At 39.3% G+C, this 25,752-nt stretch overlaps 1 protein-coding gene across 2 annotated transcripts; it reads right to left on the reverse strand.

Moving 5' to 3' along the window:
- Positions 1 to 1,570: 1,570 nt before the first annotated feature.
- LOC111585990 (zinc finger protein basonuclin-2-like) lies at positions 1,571 to 25,723 on the reverse strand. Of its 2 annotated transcripts, XM_055007453.1 has the most exons (10): positions 25,056 to 25,721; positions 18,081 to 24,537; positions 16,424 to 16,684; positions 14,746 to 14,781; positions 12,885 to 12,981; positions 8,708 to 8,877; positions 8,565 to 8,630; positions 6,875 to 7,264; positions 5,055 to 5,610; positions 1,571 to 3,319 (listed from the first exon to the last, which is right to left on the reverse strand). In XM_055007453.1, exons 4-10 carry the CDS (start codon positions 14,770 to 14,772, stop codon positions 2,553 to 2,555), a joined length of 2,073 nt encoding a protein of 690 aa, XP_054863428.1. In that variant the 5' UTR covers positions 14,773 to 14,781; positions 16,424 to 16,684; positions 18,081 to 24,537; positions 25,056 to 25,721; the 3' UTR covers positions 1,571 to 2,552. The 2 variants fall into 2 exon arrangements, with proteins under 2 accessions (XP_054863428.1, XP_054863427.1); XM_055007452.1 differs by having other exon boundaries at positions 16,424 to 24,537; positions 25,056 to 25,723.
- Positions 25,724 to 25,752: the final 29 nt, after the last annotated feature.

Consider the following 25,752-nt stretch of genomic DNA (forward strand, 5'->3'; position numbering starts at 1 on the left):
CTTTGGACATGAACTTCACGGAGTCTTTACCATCCTCACTGCCTTCAGGGATATTCAGGATACCGAGGTTGGATGTCTGTGAGCGGTTCTCAAGGTCGCCGAGTCAGTCTAAAAGAGACTGGTTTTGGGTTTGCAGGGTTCTCCTGGTAGACTCTGCTGCAGCTAGACGCTCCAAGTTGTCTCTAGCTACAGACGCTACAGAGCTAAGGCGCTTCTGAAAAGAGTTCACTGTTGTCTGTAGAGAGTCCAGTGCAGCAGCTTTACAGGTTCTTCTATCAGAAATGAAACATCCTACCGAAGCAAAGTCCTCTGCAGTTAGCTGATCCACAGTGAAGGGCACAGAGGTTGTGTTTTTCCCAGGTGTAACTGAGGGTTGCTAGCTGTAAATGAAGCTGGCTTCCCTGCTGCCTGCGTAGCTGGAGTTTGAGTGTTTTTAACTTGTTTGCCACTCTTAAAATTACTCATTTTGTGGAAAAATCTCTGCTGTAACTGACGGTTGACTGAAAAAGTGAACTCTCCTACATTACAATCAGCTGGTGGTCCATTTGTAAAATATTTTAATCTGAAAATATACTAATTCTTTTTTGAAAACAGATCTTCTGCCAGTTCACTGAGATATGTTTCCAAAAATTAGTTGGAAAACAGTGAAATAAGGCAGTCTAATGTCAGATTGACTCAACTTGACATCATGTTAGTTTATCTGTATGGTTCTGTGCATTTTAAGTGTTAATACTGTTATTGATTGTTTTCATTTAACCCCTGGAAGCCGAAAATTGGGATTGTCGTGGTTGTTAAATTTTGAAACCTGGAGTTTTTGTGTAATTATTGAATTTATGTTAATATTTTTTTTGCAATTTCAAAATGAATTGAATGCTATGGGAAAACAGACTGAACTTTGGTTGGACATTCATCTCCAGACCTCATTTAAAACACTCCCAAAGCTTCCCTGATTTTCCATCAGCTGTTGACCTTCAGGTTTTCAGTTGTGTTCTCTCATTAGACTAAAATTCAGGAACACAAAATATTAGCAACACATCATCAAACAGCCCAGGTGGAGGCTCTGTTTCCTGTCTCTGTTTCTTATGTTGTGGAGCTTTAATAAATGTCAAGAGAGGAACTTTATACAAATTTTGACCAAATGTCTCTGCAGCTTCCACTGAACCAACCATCCATCCCCTGACTTTATCCTCTGTATATCGGGAGAGTCTGTCCCAGCTGACTGAAGGGGAAGGTTCACCTGGACAGGTAACAGTCCAGACAACCAAACACACTCACAGTTTGGACTAAACATCAAAGTAGGGTCAAAATACCAGCATGAGCAAATGTAGATACAACTAGGACTGAAATGTCAAGCATGTATACAACACAGAGGACTGTGGGTGGGTTTGGAGGTGGAGCTACAGTTTCAGGTCCTTGTTTGGTTTTCAAGTCTTTTAAGATTTCTGAGGAAGTTTGTCATGTCCTCTGCGCTGAAGATATCTTCATCATGTTGGAGGTCTAGGTATATTTTATCGGTTATCTTGTAGGCCACACTAAACAGAAAACAGCCAGAGAGGGGTTCTATGCAGAACCTGCTGAATGTGGAATGGTAATGAAAAACACAATTTAGTTGAAAAGTTCTAATAAAACCAGTCGAGGTTCTACAGTTCAGTCGTCCTCGTCTCAATGAAGAAACTTAATATTGAACATTAAAAATGTTTAAGTGGATTTAATAATACTGGCTAGAGTCAAGGAAAGTAGTAATTTATATCATTTCTGGAGCGTTTTAATCCTGAATATCAGGTAAATTCACAACATAAATAACACTACAGGATCTTAAATCAATATTTAAACTCGTTACATGAATCCAAGCCTTAGATTTTTAACCAGAAAGAATGTCAGTGCAACAGCTGCTGATTTAAATGTGCCGTCAACAAAACGTCACTGTGCAGCACCGCCCTCTGGTGGCTAAATGCTGACCCTACATTTTGACACTTGCATCACACAAACTCAGCTCTCAGAATTATGAGCAGCTTATCAGCTACAAATGTGTGAATTTACAAGTTTTTAAGAGTTTCTGGTGTTCAGAAATTAATAAAAAAAACATCTTTTATTCCAACCGACTGCACCATGTGGACGTTAAATCTTCTTTCAAGAAATACCAGACGTGTTAAAACACCGACGATGCACAATAACACAAACAAACTCATCAATCGAGGCAACTGTTATTATCTGGGAATTCACTTCATATATTCATGTTCCTGGTGCAAAAACACAACAAAGATCAACTCTTCACCTGCTTTTGGCTTCATCGGTTCTCCTCACCAACAAAACATTTATCTCCAGATTTAATATTGATCATTTTCTGCCATTTTTATTAAACTTTGCTGAACAGCAGAGCTTCAAAACAGCTTCTTCTACGTCTAAATTTAGCACAAAGTCAATTTCTTGGCCGTCAGTTGAGGGAAATATCTGAGCATCAATTCAGAATCTGTAATCATGCAGAACAAGTAAAATCACGTAACGCTGATTTAGTTTTTCTGGACTGATTCAGTTTTAGCAACTTCAGCTCTTCATCCTTCCTCGTCTTCGTCTTTCCTGCTCTCCTTTGCCTCTCTTTCTATTTTCACCGGCATACTCGACTTCCTGGGCTTCTTCTTCGGCGTGGGGTCAGGTGACTCCCACCGCCACTGCTGATTGGTGCGAGCCTCTCCTCGCTTTCCTTCTGCGACATCATGTGACACGGATTGGCCTTCACAGTGGGCGGGGCCACAAGGATGGATGGGTGATCCAACGAGGTGTCGACGGTGTTCGGGTTTGTCCGGAGCTACCGGGGGGACGAGGGAGGGAGGCGAGCCCAGGGAGGGAGCACTGTGGGTGGAGAGGAGAGGAGGCGGCGAGGCCTGGGGGTTCATCAGGGTGAAGCTGTGGTCAGCATGTTGGCTTCGAGGGTGAGGAGAGGAATGAGGGGAGTCGGCCTGGGGGGGTGTGTTGTTCTGCCAGCCATTTAACCCGTTCTCCATAGTGTGTACCTTCAGTTTATAAGTGTCATCACCCTGCTGCCAAAGCGTGGACTCCCTGCACATACCTGTTTGCGCGCCATTTATGCTTCTGTTAGCCTGTTTAGCCTCATGCGTTTCACTGTGGATGCTCGTGTGGTCACAGTGGGAGTTTCGGTGGGGGTTTGCGTCCCTGCTGGTGCCGGTGTGCAGTCGTGGGTTTGGGTTGGCGCTGTGCCGGTTTCGGCTGCGCAGTGAGCTGAACACCATGGTGCAGCCCGCCACCGTACAGCGGTGTTTGATCTTCAGGTGGACAGCATTGTAGTGGATCTTCAGCGTTCCTGCACAAACAGAAGGAAAGTAGTGCTGGTGTTAAAGTGAACTACCCAAAAAGAAAAAAAAAAGATTAGGATTATATACAAGTAAAGGGGGCCTTGAATCAAACCCTGTGGAACCCCAAGACACTAGGTCAGTGGAATAACTGATGAATGTATGAAAAACAAAGACTCTGCCACCTTTATTCCCCATGCTGGCTTTCTAAAAGGTCATGTTAGGAGGCAGTTGTATTGGGAGGAACCAAATTGATCCAGTGTACCTACAGATTCAAATAGTTAAGCAAAGATAAAGTTGGGGAACTCTGTTGAGACCAAGGACACAAGATGAGTAGAAGACTGTTAACTGAGCCCTGTGGAACTCCAAGATAAAAGATCAGTTGAGGACCTCAATTTGCACCACATGGAACCACAAAATAAAAAAACCAGAAGAGGACCTTGATTTGAACCCTGTGGAACCTCAAGATATAAGATCGGTAGAGGGCCTCAAATTGATGACTGCTGAACTCTAAGTCACCAAATTAGTGTAATGTGCGCAAGGTATGTTAAAAAACTGGCAGGACAACAACACTTTACAACACAACTAGCAACATTTATTACAACTGCTTCATTGGAATCAGATTGTCCAGGTGTACCTAAAAGTCCAGTGAGTTAAGGAAGGCTAACTTTTGAGAAACATGTGGAACCCAGTGTAATAAGACCATAAGGGGACCTTAATTTGAATGAGGGACCTACAGAAAGGATAAAGTAGAGGGAGATGGTGAAACCAGAGGATATATCATCAGTGGAGGACCTTGATTTGAACCCTGTGGAACCCCAACATATATGATAAGCGTGAGACCAAAAGAGAGGACATTGCAGGAGACCATGTGGAACTCCAGTACACTAGATTAGTAGAATATGCACTGAATATATTGAAAAGTGTCCGGACGACAACACTTCAGCCCCTCTTATTCCCCCCTCAGGTTTAATGAAAGGTAACCTTGGTGGGCTCTTGTATTGGTAGGAACAATGCTATAGTTCAGGAAGGATAAAGTGAGTAACTCTGTTGGATCCTAACTTAAAAGATCAGAGGACCTTGATTTGAACCCTGTGGAACCCCAAGATATAAGATTGGCAGATCTCAAATTGGTCCCTGTGGAACTTCAGGACATCTGGATTTGTAGGCTATACACTAGGTATATTTAAAAGTGGCAGGACAACAACTCTGCAACCATTTTTACAAATCAAGGCTTCAGAAATGGTAATGGTAGTAGACTGTTGCTTGGATTGTCTAGGTGTACCTAAAAGTACAGGTAGCTAAGGAAGAATTAAGTAGGGAACGCTCTGAGACCCTAACATGTAGGATCAGTAGTGGACCATGATTTCAACCCTGTGGAACATCAAAACATAGATTAGTTAAGGACCTTGAATTGGGACCTGTGGATCCTCAAGTTGATAGATTAGTGGAATGTGCACAACAACTCTGCATATTTTATCACTGATATAGATCTTCTGAAAAAGTAATACTAGTACACACTTAAGACACGATGAAGTGGGGGTGCTAAGTAGACCTTGACTTGAACCCTGTGGAACCAAAGATATAAAACCAGTTGATGACCTTGAACAGGAACCTGCAGGATCTCAAAAACCAAGATCATCAGAGGATCTCAAACAGAATCCTGAGGAACTTCAGGACCACCTTAAGAGGAATTCATCCTAGTTATTTAATGTGTCGAAGGCACAGAGAGCCCAGCAGCCCTACCTTTGTCGTAGAAGCTTTTTCCACAAACGCCACAGCAGACCCTCCCTTTCCGACCTCCTGCAGGGGATGGAGAAGGGAGGGAGCAGAGGGAGGACGGGAGAGGAAGGAGGGAGGAAGACGAGGAAGGAAGAGGATGCAGGGATGAAGAAAAGGTGGAGGTGGGAAGAGGACAAAGGAAGGACGAGGAGAAGGACGGGAGAGGCTGCAGAGAAGAAGGAGGAGGACCTCGCATCTTCTGGGAAATCTTCAGAGGAGAGGAGGAAGAGGAGGAGATGGGTGGATAGAATGAGGCAGAGGTGGTGTTCTCCTGTTTGGTTTCCTCTCTGAGAAGCTCCTGATCGTTGTGGGTTGAGGGGTTCTGCTGCCAGAGTGACCGAGGTGGGTTCAGCTTGTCTGGGTCTATCTTGATGTTTAATGCCGGTTCATCTTTAACCTGCTGCAAAGTCGGACCACTGCCTTCCTCTCTTCTTCCTCCTCCTTGTTTGATTCTGTTGGCCAGTTTGGTCCCGCCTGGTTTTCGGAGGCACTGTGTTAGTTTACTGGGAGGAACAAACTCCTGATGAAAGAGGAAAGAGGTTCACAGTAAGACAAGGAACCAACAGGTGGCTTTTCACTGCAAGAATGAGACGGTGCTGTTTACAGGAACAGCTTCCTAATCGGCCCCTTCAATAAAAAAATGACAGAAGACAAAGCTTATGCATGTCAGAAAGTGTATGGTAGATTAGCTGTAGTACCTTGTTGTTCCACCAGGTGGAACCTGATAAGATGGAAGACTGCAATTTATTTGCTGTTTCTGACCTGAAGAAGTGATTCATGTTGGCATTTTTTTTAAAAAACTAGCATTCCTAGCATCCTGCCACTAATTGTGCTCTCCCTTTAAGGTTCCCGCATGACAGCAAAAGCAAACAAAAGATTAGATTTCGGTTTGTGTCAATTCTGATTGGTTAACCAGTGCCTTGATTGACCCTTGTGTTTCATTTTCCCAGATAATAAACAATTCAAGTACTGCAGATCAGCTGTAGTACCTGGTTGTTCCACCCGGTGGAGCCTCCTATTGTTTAATACTATTGAGACAAAAGGGGGCATCACTTGGACTAGGTGCAGTTCATGTTGGCAAGCAGAGAGCATTGTGGGAGTTTAGTGACTAAAGAGGCACCATGACAGAGACTTTTGTGGTTGTTAATGGCTCACGTTTACAAGACAAAGTACACTAGAGCAGAGTTTTAATTGTTGAGAAGCAAATCAACACAAATATGACATGTTTGCGATTAAAAAACAACTCAGTCCACATCCAGAGTTCTAAAAGGAGGAATCAATTACTGACTGATAACGCTGCCGACTACTAGTTTAAAAAATTGCTTTAAATTTGCATCCTGTCAGCTTTTCTGCCTCCATTGTCATGTTGGATCTGACAACCTCAATTGTGACGCTGATTCCGAAACAAACAGTAGTTCCTTCAGTTCTATGTAACAGAACAACGGAGGTTCGTTATGTTGGACTACATGGTGAACTTTAAGGTGTTGATCATTGAGGATATTGAGAGGAAAGAAAAAGTTTTGTCTTCTGAAAGATTAACCATTTAGTGTCAAGACCCATGCAGCAGTTTTCTAGATCTACTTTTTTTTCTGGCCTGAAAATGGTCCTAAAAAGGTTCTACAGTTCTTGCTGTCAGTTTGGGGCGCCTTAAAACAGACTGAAAATTTTATGCTAGTTATGTTTTGCATCAAACCTAAGAAAAAGTATTGACAAAGTTTTGTTTTTGTAAGAGAAAGAAGATCATGAAGTTTGCTATTGGAGAGCAAGCCATTTATTTCAATCACCTTGGTGGGAGGGACCAAACAGTGGAAGGCGGAGCTTCCAAAGTGGAACGGCAGAAGCAAGGAAAGTCCACCTGGGAAGTTTTCAAAATGGTGGACAGTGTCGCTGTGGTCTGATGGACTATTCCTCTCGAAACCACAGAGTCCAGCCACCAACTGAGAGTCTCCTCTTGGGTTTCTCAACACGGTCAGCGTTCCCCTGTTTGACTGGCAGCTCTTGGGGGTGGGCTTTAGGTCTGGATCAGGGAGATGACTGGCAGCTTCCAGGCACTGAAGCGTCATCAGCTCCACGATTGGTCGAGTCTCGCCGAAGCGAAGGAACTGTTTCAGGACGAGCATCTCTTCTTCTGGAGTCACCATCAGCCAGCGGTTCAACACCTTCCCACCGGGAAACTGGAGGGAAACAAAGACCTTAAGCCTGTTTTCTGACTGAACTTCTCAGAAAAAGCCGGTTTATATCCATCATTTACGAAGCTGTCAAACAATCCAAATCAAATGTGTGGACATATTTACATAGTTCTTGTTCATATCTGGGATTTTGTTGTAAAAACTTCTATTCATTGCAAAAATCCCAAATACTCAAATCCAATTACTTTTTTAGTTCAGATTTTTAAAAATTTGGTCCTCAGAGCTACATTTCACCATATTTGTAATTTCTTCTGAGGCTCAAAAATAGCTGTTTTTTTCTGGATTGTGTTGAAATTGTGGATATTAACACAGAAAAGTGTCACTAAACTGGATACTAACACAGAAAAGGGTGGAAAGCCTAAATATGAACACATCAAAGTTTTAAAAAATCTGGATATCAACACTCAAAAGTGTCAATAAACTGGATTATACAACAACAAAAAAATGTGGATAATTAATACTCTAAAGTGTCAGAAGTCTAAATATTAATGCACAAAAGTGTCAATAAACTGGATTATACAACTAAAAAAAGCTCAAAAACCTTGATATTAATACACAAAAGTGTAAGGAATCTAAATATTAATGCACAAAACTGTCAAAAACATGGACATGACTGTCAAAATTGTGGACAATAACACACAGAAATGTCAAAACTCTGGACATCAGTTCACAGAAATGTCAATAACCTCAATATCTAAGGTACAAGAGTGTCAGTAATTCAGATATTAACGCATAAAGAGTCATAAACCTGGATATTAATTCATAAAGTTGTCAAAAATCTGGATATCAACAAAAATGGGTCAATAAACTGGATTATACAGCAAATAAAAACTGAAAAACCTGGTCATTAGTACACTAAAGTTGTGTTGTGTCTCTTTGTGGATGTTTTGTGTCTTTAAACACTGGACTGTACGTCCAGAAGAGTCAAGATCCTGGATATTAATGGAGCAATGTGTCCACAAAAGTGTTAATAATGTGAATATTACCTTATAGAAGTGTCAAAAACCTGGATAGTACCACAAAAAGTGGAAAGAATCTGGATGTCGATTCACAAAAGAGTGACGGCTTCAAAAATCTGGATATTGATGAGCAGAATTGTCAAAAACTGGACTTTAAAGGTCTAAAAATATCCAAAATTTAGACAGTAAAGCACCAAAGTGTCAACAATATGGATATTAATGCACCAAAGAAGCAGTTGTTAAACTACAAGAGATAACTAGAAGAAGCTCTGATGGTTGTTGGAGCAGAATTCAACCAGAACCAGATATACGTCTAGTACTCGTACCTGCAGCATGTAGCCCCGAACATAATCCCCCAGACTCCAGCCCAGAGTGTGCAGGATGTGTCCCACCTGGAAAACACACACCTGTCAGTCACACTTCAGAGGAGGCGTGTCACCGTGCCACCGTCCAATCAGGTGAGGGTTACCTGCTCAGGTGTCAGGACGCTGTACAGACGGTCCAGCAGGATCTTCAGCCGGACCGGAACCGCCTGAGCGCCGTACAGAACCAGGGAGCTCAGGTCGAACACCAGCCCAGGGAGGGCCACCTCCACGGGGCCGCAGCCGGACGGAGGCTGGGGGTGGAGCCGCTCCAGGGCTGGAGGAAAGAACGAAGACGAGAGACACTAGAGACAACTGGTCTGCCTTGTTTAATGTCTCTTTGTGGTTGTTTTTGTCTCTTTGTGGTTGTTTTTGTCTCTTTGTGGTTGTTTTGTGTCTTGTTGTGGTTGTTTTGTGTCTCTTTTTGGTTGTTTTGTGTCTCTTTGTGGTCGTTTTGTGTCTTTTCGTTGTTGTTTTGTGTCTTTTTGTGGCATTGTGTCTCCTACTAGAAGGTTTGTGTCTGTTTGTGTCTCATTGTTGTTTTTTCTTTCTCTGGCTGTTTTGTGTCCCAGAGCAACAGGTGTGTGTTTAACACCTCAGAAAAACACAACAGAACCACTGTGTGTCTGTTAATGTGCGTGTGTTAATGTGTGTGTGTATTAATGTGTGTGTGTTAATGTGTGTGTGTTAATGTGTGTGTTAATGTGTGTGTGTGTCCAGATGTTCTCTCTGACGTGATGACAGTGACACCTGACTTCATGTCACTGCAGCAGCTGGTTGATTTCTGCACACACACACACACACACACACACACACACACACACACACACACACACACACACACACACACACACACACACACACACACGCACACTAACAGAAACGTGTTTTAATGAACAATCTTTCGTTTTTCGTTGATTTTAATCTTCTGCTTGTTGACTTCAGAACCAAAAACGTTCCTCCATATTTAGTTCAACAAATAAAACCACAAACCTGCATTAATTCTTCTTTTATTTTTGACGTTTTGTGTCTCGTTTCTACAGTCTAGCGCAGTGATCATCAACTGGCGGCCCACGGGCCGAATCCGGCCCACCGAACCGTCCAATCCGGCCCACGACTGGATTCCAAAATTGTGAGGATCAAAGAGAAAATATCATGTGGTCCACACTATTAAAGCAACTGAAAACAACAATAACTGAGACTCTTAACTATCAGTAATCCCCACCATTTATGACTCTATTTAGGCTACATTCCCAAATGAGGACAGACTCGCTGCACTGTTTAACATTTATTGTTTCACACAGTTCTTTTTTTTAACATAACTTTTCCTCATGCCCTTACTTAACATTTGGTTTTTATTTCAAAGTCTCAACAACAAGCTTCAAACTAGTAGACTTCTCAGGACAAAAAAAGGAGGAAAAACCAACTGGCATAACTTAAAATAGCATGGTAAATAAATACTAACCTGGTACCAGAACAAAACAGGTCACAAATAATGTTCGCACATCAAATAAAACGTTAAGTGGGCTACAGCGATTTCACATCACAAGGCTGAAATGGGCTCCTCATACTGCTTAATGGCTGAAGTTACATTTCCCCTCTGACACCAACTTTTTCACATCAGGCTTGGCCGATGTCAGACTTATGCGCAAACAGTCCTCCAAAGACTGGTTTGACAGTCGGTTCCTCTCGTGTGTTTTTATCGAGTTGATCTTGGAGAACGCAGCCTCGCAGGTGTAGGTTGAACCCAACATGGTGAGCACATACATAGCCAGCGTCTTCAATGTGCCATAGTCCTCGGGACAAGACAGCCAGAATGTGCTCAGGCTTTCAGCACCATGGAGAGCAGCCTGGATTTCAGCCAGCTCGCTCTGAATGGACGCCTCGTCCAACGGCATCATTTTCACCACGTTTGTGGAGAATTCTCCACTTGGGCTGATGGTGAATGGGTCACGCACAAATCCAGTGACATCCCTGGAAATGAAAAAGTCATGGAATCTAGCAGAGAAGTTGTCTTTTAATTGTGTGATGAATGTCTTCATCTTGTCTGTAACGTTGCTTTCTCCCACTGTCTTCAGTGTGTTGAAGTGCAGCAGCCTCTCTGACAACAAATCTGCATGGAACAGATCAAGTTTGTTCCCAAAGGCATCAAGTTTTTCCACCAAATCCACCACTGATTTTTCTTTTCCTTGCAGCTGGACATTAAGTGTATTCAAATGGGAGAAAATGTCTGTTAAAATCGCAACATTGCACATGTATTCTCTGTCTTGCATGATGCGGAGATGGTCAGCTGCCGCTTTTGATTTACTTTGTTTAAAAAAATCCACTACTTGGGCACGGAGTTCAACGAAGCGCTGCAGTGCTTTGCCCTTACTGAGCCAGCGCACGTCATTGTGGAGTAACAGGTCATCATGAGAAGCCTGGGATTCCAGCACAAATTTGCTGCATGCTTGAATTTCCTCTGATGTGGTTAATAATTTTCATTGTTTTCTCCATCACCTCTTTGAGCTCCCCGCTTAGCTTTGCACACAGCACGCTTTGATGGATAATACAGTGAAGTGCGTTAGTTTTAGGAGCGACAGTCTTTATTCTGCTCACCAGACCCTTGTTTTTGCCAATCATGGCAGGTGCACCATCTGTCACTCTCAGGTTGATTTTATCCAGGGACAATCCATGGCTTTTAAAAAAATCCTCCAGTTTTCCAAAGATGATGTCAGCAGTGGTGTTGTCCTCCAGCGGAAGCAATGCCAGCAGCTCCTCTCGGAAATCTTTGCCATCAAAATATCTGACAAAAACGCACAACTGTGAAATATCCGTGTTGTCAGTGGACTCATCAATAGCCAGTGAAATGTATTTGGCTTCCTTGATCCCGTCAATGACAGCTGGCTGGACATGCTCTGCCAAGACGTGGACACGACGTGCAGCAGTTGAAGCAGAGAGAGGCATTTGTTTGACAGATGCAATAACTCTGTCCATGGATTTGTCGGGGGCAAGTTCCTCCAGAACGGTGACCATGCTCTCCTTTAAAACCTCACTTTCCGTGAAAGGCCGGTTATGTTTGCAAAGCACCCAGGCAGCCTGCAGAGATGCACACCTTACTCTCTCTTGATCAGTTAAAGTTCCAGTAATAATGCCATTTGCACGGGTGCAGGCAGATTTCAATGTGGCCATTTTTCTCTGACGGGCCTCTGACTGCTCAGGATATTAATCCTTGAAATTTGTATGTTTAGTGTTGTGGTGACGGTGCAGATTATATTCTTTTGCAACAGCAACAGTTTCGTAGCAAATGAGGCATACAGGTGACGCATTTCGGAAGGTTGGCATGATAAATGCCTACTTTTCAGTCCAGTCATTATTAAAGGATCTGTTTTCCACATCAACTTTTCCTTTCATGGCCTTTGAGAGTTCCATTTTACCTGTGTTAAGAGGCCTTTTCCTTTCACTTCCTCTGTGTTTGTTTTCAAGTGCTCTATAAATAAAGTTGACTTAATTGAGTTGAGGCAAAATATCTCTATCACTCCTGGTGGTTGACTGTGGTATAGGTGATAGGAGCCTGACTCATAAAGGCTAAAAATGCCTTCAGTTTTGTAATGAAATGGAAAAAATATAAACAATAAACATCAAATAATAATCTTATGCCAAAATTAGATTTTTATTTAATTTTTGTTTGAGGGTCTGGCCCCCAAGGTGACTGTCTGGTAAAATTCTGGCCCTCTGACAAATATAGTTGGTGACCCCTGGTCTAGCGACTAGTTTGTCTTAGTTTTTGCCATTTTGAGCCATTTTTTGGTCTCATTTTTGTCATTGTGTTTCTTCTTTGGGTTGTTTTCTGTCTAGTTTGTCATTTTGTCTTGTTTTTTTTGTTGCTTTGTGTCTAAGTTTGGGTCATTTTGGGTAAATTTTTTTGTTTTCTATCTGGTTTTTAATTTTATCTTTTGTGCTGTCTTTATTTTTTAAATTTTGTCTCATTATTTGTTTTGTGTGTCAGTTTGTGTCAGTTTCTCTTGTTTTTATTGTTTTTTTGTCTTAATTTGACCATTTTTTAAAATTTTGTTTCAGTTTTTTGTTGTTTTCAGCCTCATTTTCTGCCTGGTTTGTCATTATTTTTTGTCATTTTGTGTTGTTTTTTTCCTGTCTCATTTTGGTCGTTTTGCGTCTGTCTTTTCTTCTTTTTTGTCGCATTTGTGCTTTTGTGTCATGTTGTCTCCTCATACGTGTGTGTGTTACTGTGTGTGTTAATGTGTGTATTGTGTTGATATGTGTGTTAATGTGTGTGTGTGTTACCGTGTGCCACCCAGCCGTGTCCACATCGATCACATGACCTGAGTCGGACACTTCCTGGTTTGAAACACAAACAGCTGCAGACTGAACACCTGATGGACTGAAACACAAACACACACATTAACACACACACACACACACACACACACACCTGATCATCAGCTGAAACACACACAGTAACACACACAGTAACACACACACACACACACACACACACACACACACACACACACACACACACACACACACACACACACAGTAAAACACAGTAACACAAACACACACCTGATCATTAGCTGGAACACACACACACTAAAACACATAGTAACACACACACAGCAACACACACACAGTAACACACAGTAACACACACACACAGTAACACACACACAGTAACACCCACACACAGTAACACACACACACACACAGTAACACACACACACACAGTAACACACACACACACAGTAAAACACATAGTAACACACACACATAGTAACACACACACACAGCAACACACACAGTAACACACACACAGTAAAACACACACAGTAAAACACACACACAGTAACACACACACAGTAAAACACACACAGTAAAACACACACACAGTAACACACACACAGTAACACACACACATTAACACAGACACAGTAACACACAGTAACACACAGTAACACACACAGTAACAAACACACACACATATTAACACACACACAGTAACACACACACACAGTAACACACACAGTAAAACACACACACAGTAAAACACACACACAGTAAAACACACACACAGTAACACACACAGTAACACACACACACACAGTAACACACACACAGTAACACAGACACAGTAACACACAGTAACACACAGTAACACACACAGTAACACACACAGTAACACACAGTAACAAACACACACACACATTAACACAGACACAGTAACACACAGTAACACACAGTAACACACACAGTAACAAACACACACACATATTAACACACACACAGTAACACACACACACAGTAACACACACAGTAAAACACACACACAGTAAAACACACACACAGTAAAACACACACACAGTAACACACACAGTAACACACACACACACAGTAACACACACACAGTAACACAGACACAGTAACACACAGTAACACACAGTAACACACACAGTAACACACACAGTAACACACAGTAACAAACACACACACACATTAACACACACACAGTAACACACACACACACATTAACACACACACAGTAACACACACACACACACACACAGTAACACACACACAGTAAAACACACACACAGTAAAACACACACACACACAGTAACACACACACACACAGTAACACATACAGTAACACAGACACAGTAACACACAGTAACACACAGTAACACACACAGTAACAAACACACACACACACATTAACACACACACAGTAACACACACACACACATTAACACACACACAGTAACACACACACACAGTAACACACACACAGTAAAACACACACACAGTAAAACACACACACAGTAACACACACACAGTAAAACACACACACAGTAAAACACACACACAGTAACACACACACACACACACAGTAACACACACACAGCAACACAGACACAGTAACACACAGTAACACACACACACACACACACAGTAACACACACACAGTAAAACACACACACAGTAACACACGCACAGTAAAACACACACACAGTAACACACACACAGTAACACACACACAGTAACACACACACACACACAGTAACACACACACACACACAGTAACACACACACACACACACAGTAACACACGCACAGTAAAACACACACACAGTAAAACACAGTTTACCTCTTCGGCGTCTGGAGTCATCCTCATGTCTCGCTTCTGCAGTCAAACATTCAGAGATTTATTGATTTATTTATTGATAAACTACAATTTCTGCTGACTGCTATAAACACATTTTTAACTTTTTATTTATTTATTTATTTATTAATTTATTATTTTTAATTTTTTTAAAATTTCCCATCCTGTCATTATTGTTGCTAGCAGCATATATATATATATATATATATATATATATATATATATATATATATATATATATATATATATATATATATATATTTTAAAAAATTACTAAAAATGGAATAAATCAAGCAACTATAAATAATATCCATATATATAAATTATTTAAAATAAAATAGATCAAATAATTATACATTAATAATGCAAAAGAATCTAAATTGTTACATATGAAAGGAATTTGAATAAATAAAAATATGACATAGATATATGGATATAATAATCCAAAGTAGTACAGAAAATAATTATAAGCAAAAAATTATCTATAAGCTGTAAATTATTATCTAATAATAATAATAATAATAATAAAAATAATAACCTTCAAATAAATACTTAAAATGAATATCAAGGAATAGAATTTATTAATGATAAAGAATTGTCAAGATTATCTAAATAATTCTGAATGGAAAATATTATAAACTATTATAATAACATATAAAAGTATTCTAAAGAAAAAAAATTATTAATTATAATTACCTAAAATAATATAAAAATAATAAAGAAGAATTAAAAATAATTTCAACTATGTAAAACAATATCTAATCTAATTAAAAAGAAAAATATTTAAATTTTTATAACAATTATCTAAAATAATCAAAATAATAATGAAGAATTAAAAATATTATAAACTATTTATAATAATATATAAAATTACTCCAAAGAAGAAAATCTATTAATTACAAACAACTGCTTAAAATAATATTTAAATAATAATAATAATAATAATAATAATAATAATAATAATAATAATAATAATAATAATAATAATAATAATAATAATGAATTATTAAAAATATTAATTATTTAAAATATGTGAAATAATCATAAAGAAAAATATTAATTATAAATGACTTAAAATATCTAAATAAAAATAAAGAATTTAAAAATATTACAAACTATTTAAAATAATATCTAAAATAATTATAAAGAAAAAATATGTAATTTATTAATTACAAATAATTATTTAAAATGCCATCTAATTAACAATGAAGAATCAAAAAAAATTATAATCTCTTTATAATAAGATATAAAATAATTAGAAAGAAAGAAATGTAGTTATTAACAATAATTACCTAGAATGATATCTAAATAATGATGGCGAATTTAAGAATATTACAAACTATTTATAACATGATATAAAATAATCATAAAAAATATTTATTAATTATAATTAATCACTTAAAATAATATGTAAATAATAATAAAGGATTAAAAATATTACAAATTCTTTGTAATTAGATCTAAAATAATTCCGGAGAAAAACAATGAATGTATTGATTATAAATAATTACTTAAATAATATCTAAATAATAAGAATTATAAATCATTTAAAGTATATAAAATAATATATAAAATAATTATACAGACTAAAAATGATTCTATATAAATGATGAAGTGTTATGTTTATAATTATTAGTGAAATTAATATTAAAATGATTCTGACCTGTTAGTCTGAAGATAAATTCACTGCTGATGAAAGAAAAAAACACCTTCTTCTTCTTCTTCTGTTTTTATTTTCTGCTCCGTTTGTTTCCTCCTTCCTCTGGACTCTGAACCACTTTTCTCTCTTTTATGTCTTCTGGATCCATTCATCCTCTGGCCCCGCCTCCTCACATCCTCACCTCCTGATTGGACGAAAGCTTCTCCTTGTAGGTTCCTTGTCCCTGGTGTCCCCTGAGGATGAAGGTTCCTCTGGAGGCTCAGACTGAAAAACCTCAGAGTTAAACCACTAGAACCAGAGTTCTGCTGCTCTGAAGGATCGTTTATGTTTATTTAATCCATGTTTTTATTGTTTATTTCTGAATAATCTGACCTCAAAGATGAAAAAACTAAAACAACAGAGAACAAAGCAGTTTTTGTTGTTGTTCTTGTGGCTCTTTTCTTGCCATTTTATGACTGTTTCTGGTATTTTGTGGGTCTTTATGGTCATTTTGACACCATTTGTGTCTTTTTAGAAGTTTTGTGTCTCTCTGTGGTCATTTTGTGTGTAGTTTTTAGTAGTTTTGTGTGTATTTTCAGTAATTTGAAGTATGTTTTTAGTCATTCTGTGTGTATTTTTACTTATTTTGTGTTTATTTTATTCATTTCATTTGCATTTTTTTCAGTTTGTGTGTATTTTTGTTGTCTTGTGTGTATTTCTAGTCATTTGTGTATGTTAAATAATTTTGTGCATATTTTTGTTGTTTTGGGTGTATCTAAAGGCATTTTGTGTGAATTTTTTGCCGTTTTTGTTGTCTTTGTGGCCATTTTATGTCTTTTTGTTGTAATTTTGTGTGTTTCTGTGATTGCTTTGTGTCTTTGTGGTCATTTTTAGACATTTCTGTCTCAGTTTTCTCATTTTGGGGTTATATTGTATCTATTTTTATTAATCTTGTGTGTGTTTCAGCTGGTTTTGTGTGTCTTTGTGGTCATTTTTAGACATTTTGTCCCTGCTTGTGGCCTCTTTCTGCCTTTTATTTGTCACTTTGTCTGTTTTTAGACTTATTGAGGGTATTTGTATTTGTTTTGTGTCGGCTTTTAGTCATTTTCTGTCTCTTTGTGAATTTTTTGGCTCTTTTTCTGGTTGTTTTGCGTCTGCTTTTGGGCTTTTTGTGTCTCCGTGCTGGTTTTATGCCTCTTTATGGTAGCTTTGCATCTATTTTTAGACATTTTTTGGAAGTTTCTGGGCATTTCAGCCTTCAGTTGGGGTTTGTCTTTAAATTTTGTCTCCCTTTGTTAGCTCTCTGTTGTCATTTCATGTGTTTTTTTTTTTTAGATATTTTATGGCTCTCTTTGGTCATTTTGTGTCCACTTGTGGTTGTTTTGTGATTATTTTTGATAATTTTGTGCATCTTTTCAGTCATTCCGTGCATGTTTCTGTTCATTTATCATCTCTTTTTAGACATTTTGTGGCTCTTTGTGGTTGTTTGTGTCTTTGTGGTCACTTTTGTGTGTCACTTTAGCTATTTTGTGTCTTTCTGTGGCTGTTTTGTGTGTCTCCTAACTGATGTCTGTGACTTTGCAACGAGACATGAAATGTTTAAAAACACATTTTGGTTCCGTGTGAACCCTCAGAATAAAATCCTGGCTGTGTAAGTGTAAAACGTTGTGTGTCTCTAAACCTTTCCTCCAGCTCGTATCTGTGCGTTCGGCGTCTTCAGATGAGGAAACTGATAAGCAGCTCGTGTCAGATGTCTCCTCGGGGATCTGCGTCGACCTGGAAAGTTTGTTGTGCAGCAGCTCGGAGGTGGAAACATGCGAGTGAAGGTAGGGCTGTTGGACAGGCTGCCGTCTGCTGGGAGCCGCTGGACCTCTTTCCTGGTTTGATGTCGTGCTAATTAGAATATTAGTTAGCGAGCGTAGCGTCGCTGACACACTTTATCCTGCAGAACATCTCAGAGGGTCGATTTGTGTGTCCTGGTCCTGAGTTCTTGGCTGAACGAAGCAGGTCGAACAAACAGCAGCAGGAGGCAGCGTTTGAAGAAGGAAACCGGCTTCATATCAAAGACGGAGTCTGAACGGACAAAACGCAACCTGGAACAGAAAGTCCTGAACCTCTGGAGGAGAACAACAACCAAGAAGGAGAGAGAACTCAGAAATGTCTTCTGTCAGCAGCTCAACAAAAGGCTCCATCCACCTGGAAAGATCATTTAGATCATGAGTCTTTAGTCTCCAATGACTCTTAGAACTTTCTATGACGGAATCCTTCAAAAAACATTCATGAATTTTGGTTCTTTCATAGATTTATTAAATGTTTTCTGGAATGGAGTGGATCAAAAATAGACATACAGCAACTTGAATTATCAGTTTGTTGATGTAGAAAGTTGCATTAATCTAGTTTTCTTAGTTTCATGACCTCTTAACTTCTTCTGAGTGATTCCAGTTGACTACAGCAGCTGACTCTGATCCAGTTTAAATAGAACCATTAGATCCACTCATTAGACTCAAACACTACAGAGGGAAAGTCTGAGGAGCTCAGCAAACATCTGAAGAAGAAAATCATTGACTTGAACTCAAAAATTGAATAAGTTGATGCCCAAAATTGTCAAAATTGACTCAAAAACATCCTAAAGTGACTGAAGAGGTGTCTACTTGGACATAAATTCACTCAACAAATGTCCAAAGTGACTAAAAATATGTTTAAAATTATTTAAAACTTGGCTACATTGGTTCAAAAACTGATAGTCGACTCAAAATTAGTCCAAATTTTCCACAAAACCACTCTAAAGTCACTGAAAACATTTTGATAATGATTCAAAAACTGTGCAAAGTGGCGCTAAAATTGACCAAATTACCTCAAAAAATGAACTGAAACTCTGATTAAATTCAGTTTTAAAAATTGCCCAAATCGACCAAAACTGTAAAAATTGACTCATAAATGGTCCAAACTGACTGATGGAGACGTCTACATGGACTCATAAATACACTCAAAAACTGTCCAAAGTGACTAAAAAATTGATATATATTTTTTTAATTTGTCCAAATTGAAACCAAAACAGTCAAAGTTGCCTCATAAGTTGTCCAAACGCACTCAAAACTATTCCAAAGTGACTGAAAACATCGAGAATAACTGAAAACTGAACAAACTGACACTAAAATTGTCCAGATTGACTCCAGAATCGTCCAAGGTGACTGGAAATATGTCTGAAATGATTCAAGTCAGAAAGTCACTTGGAGTCATTTCAAAGCAGCTTCAGATCCAAAATCATCAGTTTGTCAGAATAAAATTCATGGTCCAGTTGTGTTACTGCCACCAACAGGAAGAAAACACAAACTACCACCTGCTGCTGAGAGACGATTGGTCAGGATGGTTAAGAGTCAACCAAGAACCATCAAACAGCAGGTCTGAATGAATGAGAAGTGAAAGTGTGTCTGAATGATTCCATCCCAGAAAGTTCCAGGAGTCATTGGAGACTTTGCTGGTTTTTATCGAGGATGGAGTCTTTAGTTCCCTTCTGTCTTCATAGTTGTGTCTAAACAGAGGTTCAGCACTTTACATTACGATCTGATGCAAACAGAAGCTTTAAATTCGGGGCCTTGGGGGTTTCGTGGCTCCAGAAAAACGAGTTTCTTCCTCCTGGTTCTCGGTTTTTATTTAAATCCGCTCTGCTGCAGGTCGCTTTTCCCCGTTTGTCACTTTTCTGCCATTTGTCGCCTCAATCGGCGGCTTCAGCGGCTGAATTTTACATGACGTTAAACACAGCTGGTGCGTCTGTGTGCAGCTTTAACGGGATGTCGAGGCTCCTCGTCCTCCCCCTCCATCTTTAAATCTGTGTCATTACTGCAGCACATCCTTTGTAGCCACGCCAGCTTGGCAGCGCAGGGAGAAGCCAGTCGACGTGGTGTTTAGACCCAGCCTGTGCTGTCGCAGGTACAACTAGGACAGCAGCAGGAGGACGAGGAGGAAGGAAAGTTTCTGGGAATATTCATGAGGGAGCGAAAGCAGGACGCTGACAACTCCTCACTCATTCTTTTTGTACTGATGTTTGCTTTTATTTCATTGTGAAGGTTCCTGCGATGTTAGCGGAGAAACACTCGACCCTTTGAGACGTTTAATCCTCGACTCGCTGCTAAAACAGGATTAGAGCCTGAAAGGAAACACGGGATTAAGTTGCCGAGTGTCACTTTAAAGAGGAAAACACTTGACAGATGAAGCTGCTGCAGCCAGAAAACGCAAGTTTGTGAGTTTTAGTCCACAAACATCTGATCGGATTCAGCAAATTAAAGCTGAAATATGTTGATCTGATGGAGACTCTGGAGTCGAACTTATTTCATGAACTTTTACTGACAACATGTGAAACAAAACAACAACAAGGACACACAAAAGACCAGAAAGAGACACAAATATGACATGCAGCATCAACGCAAACAGATAAAAAACACACCTCCCTCTTAGACGTACACAACGACGACTGGATGTACACTCAAAACCACCAAAATAGAGATAAAAATCAACAAAAAAGAGCCAACAACACCACAAAAAGATGCAAAATCCTCTCAAAAGGAGACAAAAATCATTACAAAGAACCCAAAATTATTCCAATATGACAAAGTCACCACAAAGAGACTCAAAATCACCAAAGATGAGACAAAACCACTACGATAAAGGCCCAAAATCACCAATGAAACCATTACGATGAAGTACCAAAATCACCAAATAAAGACTAAATCACCACTATGAAGGCCCAAAACCACTGCAAAAAGATTCAAAATCACCAAAAACTTGTGACAACGACTGGAAGAAGATTCAAAACTACCAAAAAATTATCAAAATCACCAAAAAAGAGCCAAAATCCTCTGAAAGAGACAAAAAACATTAGAAAAGAACCCAAAATTATTACAATACAACACCACCATAAAGGCCCAAAGTCACCACCATAAATTCAAAATCGAAAAACCAATAAACCAAACAAGACACTAAATCAAAACACAAAAGATGAAAATCTCCAAAAAAAGAGACAAAATCACCATAAAGAGATGCAAAATCACAAACAGCCAAACCATCAAAAAGAGAGATGAAATCACAACAAAAAGATGCAAAACCATCAAAAACAGATCCAAAACCACCACAAAGAGGTTCACGATAAAAAAGAGTCAAAATCACCCAAAAAGAAAGAAAAACAACATATCCACACGAAAACACGAAAACCACCACTAAAAGATTAAAAATCTTCAAAAAAATGGCAAAAACTCCTATAAAAGGGGCCAAAATCTCCCATAAAAAGAAGCAAATCACTGGAAAAAGTCTCAAAAACACCAAAGAAATCCCCACAAACAGACATAAAGTCACTGATTTACTTTCAGGATCATAAGAACCCTTTAGTGGAAAATACTAACTGTTGATGTTGGTTTGAATTCATGTCATGAAGCTGGTTTTTCTCTGCTGGATTAATCGGTGCGTCTAAACGAGCTGACGTCAGAGTTCACAGGAAGTCTTGACGTCTGCTAAACCGTCTCTTCTCTCTGCTGACTGGCTGCAGGTCACGTGACGCCTCTCCGTTGGCCCTAAATCCCGCCTGAAAGGAAACGCTGCCGTGGACAGAAAAACCGGGGTCCTGAGTCGCCTCTCCGGACATCTCGCTGTCACTGGCTTTCAATGCGGCGCTAACGTAGCTTAGCACGAGGACGGCTGAGCGTGACGGCCTCATTCAGCGTCTCAGATTAACGCTAAACCCCGGAGACAAGGAATAATCCGGAAACAAAGAGGAGCTGCAGCGACACGACGGAGGAGAACATCTGGATCAACATCTGCACAGTCTCAGGACAAACACCAACTATCAAACGTTTGTCCAGGAACTTATGAAACTAAAACCTCTAAAAGATGTCCGAAGACTTTCCAAGAAGCTGGAAGCTTCTTCAGCTCTTAGTTTACTGAGGATAAACTTTGAAAACTGTAAATACTGGGACAGAAAATAGTGTTCTAGGAGGAAAATACTAGAATCCTTAGATAGAAATTTACTACATGGGGGGAAAAATCTTTAAAACTGGGAATAGTATTTATGGAGAAACTGTAAAAGTAGAAATACTGGGACTGAAAGTAGTGTTTAGTTTCTTCATCAGTCCACAAGTTCTTGATGGGTCTAAGTCAGAACTTTGGGAAGACCAGTGTAGAACCTTCATTATAGTCTGATGGAACCATTTCTTTACCACGTCTGATGTGTGTTTGGACTCATTGTCTGGTTGAAACATCCAACTGTGTCCAAGATCAACCTTCTGCTGATGCTTTTAGGTTTTCCTGAAGAACATGGAGGTGATTCTCCTTCTTCATTATTCCATTTACTTTGTTGAAAACTCCAGTTCCACAGAGCATGATACTACCACCACCATGCTTGATGGTAGCTTTGGTGTTCTTGGGGTTAAAACAAAGACCCACCCAAGACGGTCTGAAACCTGTCCTTAAAAAGTCTTAAACTGGGACCAAAATCAAACCTAAACCAGTCCAAAAAAATGTTCAGAACCAGCCAGAAACCAGTCTTAAACCAAAACTAAAACCAGTTTTAGAAACAGTGTGAAATCAGTCTTAAAAAAGTTCAAAACCAGTACAAGATTGGGACCAAAACCAGACCTAGACTCCCGTAATTTCCGGACTACTGAGCACACCTGAATATAAGCCGCACCCACTAAATTTCAAAAGAAAAAAGTTTGTACATATATATGCTGCACTTGTCTATAAGCCACAGATGTCCACGTTATGAGATATTTACACAGAAAGACTTTTTAACTTTTAATTAAATACATACAAGTCCTCACAGTATCTCTGCTACTAGAAATTCATGAAACTACTCCTAAACTACTCACATTTCCAGAGGAGCTTTAATAAATCTGTCAGATCCAGAGTAGATACGGTCCACATGCAGCTATCAGCTCTACATTCCAGCTGCGACTACGACTCACATCAGCTGAATCAGCAGCACAGTCTTTCTAGGTTTCTGTTAATACGACTTTAAACGCCGACACACAACCTGCCTGAGGCCACACACACACACACACACACACACACACACACACACACACACACACACACACACACACACACACACACACACACTAACACACAGTCGTCGTGCTGATGCAGCAGGAAGATGTTTGTCATGTTTTTATATTTCTGCTCAAAAACTTTTCTCACTTTTGTTCAGCAGCGTTTCTCCACTTTCAGCAGCTGTGAGTCTGTGTGTCTTTAGTTGCATTTTGTGTCTTTTTGTGGTGATTCTGTGTCTCTTTGTGTCACTTTGTATACACTTGTGCCTCTTTGTGGCTTCTTTGTGTCTCTGTGGGTTATTTTGTGTATTGTGATAATTTTGTGAGTTTTTTGTGTCATTTTGTGGTAGTTTTGTCTTTGTTGCCCATTTGTATGTCTTTGTAGTTATTTTGTGTCTCTGTTTTCATTTTGTATGACTTTGTGCCTGTTTATAGTAATTTTTTTATTTTGTTTGGGTTATTTAGTGTCTTTTTGTGTGTCCTTGTGGTAGTTTTGTTCCCTTTTGTAGTCATTTTCTGTATTTTAGTGGTGATATTGTGTGTTTTTGTGTCTCTTTGTGGTCATTTTCTGTGTTTTGTGTGTCTTTGCAGTTGTTTATTGTCTCTTTGTGGTTGTTTAGTGCGTCTGTGAAATAAATCAGGTTTTCTGTGACTCCGTTTGTGTTCCTGTTGTGTATTTAATGTGTGCCAGCGGGTCTCGTACACGTTTCATTTGCCTGTTCTTCAGGTTTGAACTAAAGCTGCAGCTGCTGATCCGTCACAGTCGCTGTCACGACTCCAACATCTGGACTTCAGGCATCTGTCACCGAGCAGCTGGAGGGAAACTTCTTCTTCTTCTCCTTCTTCACTTTGCAGCGTTTCCTCCTCCAGACGGACAAATCAGAAACATTCAGTCACCTCCGTCTACCTCGACCCTCCAACCTTCTTCTTTTTCGTCACTTTCTTTGCTTTGGGTTTGCAGAGCAGCGACAAGGGGGTGGGGTTTATCTCTGGAGGGGCGGGGCTTATTCTGTCTTCCAGGTCCTTTGGCCAATCAGAGAGGAGGACAGGTGGCGGTTTGTCCACGTCAGCCAAAGGGATTGTTTCAGGAAATTCTGTCACCTGCAACAAGAACACATAAATAAATAAAGATAAAGTTGCATTTTTCTGTTTGTGTTCTTTTTTTTGGATGTGACAGTAAAAAAAATTCAACGTGACACAAAATGACCAGAAATATACAGGATACAACTGAAATACACAAAATATCTATAAAAAAACATTAACATAACACAGACACAATTAGACATCAAAGAGAAAAAAGACACACTAAAAGACACTAAAAGACACTAGAGAGACACAGAAACACAAGTAGACACACAAAAGTAATACAAAGAGACACAACATTACAACAAAACACAACAAGATACAAAAACACAACAAAAAGATACAAAAAGACACAACAAAGACATACAAAGACAACAAAGAGAAACAAAAAGACAACAAAGAGGCACAAAAAGACAACAAAGAGACACAAAAAGACAACAGAGACACAAAAAGACAACAGAGAGACAAAAAGACAACAAAGAGACACAAAAGGTTTCCACTTCGTCCGAACAAACTGAACATGAAAAGCATCTCACGGGGACGAAGGCCTGGTTGTCACGGAGACAGACGTCCTGCAGCTCGCTGAGCAGCGCCGTCACATGACTTCGGTGGGCGGAGACTTCCTGTTCCAGCCAACCAATCCTGGAGCTGCAGGTGTGACAGAGCTGGGAGATGGAGGAGAGGAGACTCTGCAGGGAGATTGATAATCAATAATCAATCAATCAATAATCAATCAGTCAATCAATAAATCAATCAATCAATCAGTCAGTCAATTTGTTGTGTTTTCTATCTTGTTTCTATAACTGTCTATTTATATTGGTTTTGTGTCTCATTTTTCTTGATTTTTGTTTCTTATTTTGTGTCTATTTTACATATTTTGTTTAGTTTTTCTTGTTTATGTTTGTTTCATATATTTTATGTGTAGTTATTCTAGTTTTGTGTCTATTTTATTGTGTTTTGTCTGTTTTTTGTTGTCATTTTTTTCTCTCATCTTTTCTTTAGCATCTTGTTTTCCTTGTTTTGCATCTTTCAAACAGTTGTGCTTCATTCTGGGGATTCTGTGATAAAATTTTTCAGTTTTGTGTCATTCTGCATCTTGTTTTTGTCGTTTTCTGTCTCATTTATGTCATTTTGTGTCTATCTCCTCATCCTGTAGATGTTTTTTTATCTCCATGTTTCCAGACCTTTCCTCTCTGCTCTGCTCATCATCAGTAGATGTTTCACTATGCTGGA

Source organism: Amphiprion ocellaris, chromosome 23, assembly GCF_022539595.1.
Source record: "Amphiprion ocellaris isolate individual 3 ecotype Okinawa chromosome 23, ASM2253959v1, whole genome shotgun sequence".
NCBI lineage: Eukaryota > Metazoa > Chordata > Actinopteri > Pomacentridae > Amphiprion > Amphiprion ocellaris.

Excerpts from the sequence above, each read along its gene's own strand:
- LOC111585990 (XM_055007452.1), bottom strand. The coding sequence starts at position 14,772 with ATGAGGATGACTCCAGACGCCGAAGAG. Across the intron at positions 12,982-14,745 it reads TGACTCCAGACGCCGAAGAG|TCCATCAGGTGTTCAGTCTG; the intron begins GTAAACTGTGTT and ends TTTGTGTTTCAG. Across the intron at positions 5,611-6,874 it reads GTTTGGTCCCTCCCACCAAG|GAGTTTGTTCCTCCCAGTAA; the intron begins GTGATTGAAATA and ends CTCTTTCATCAG.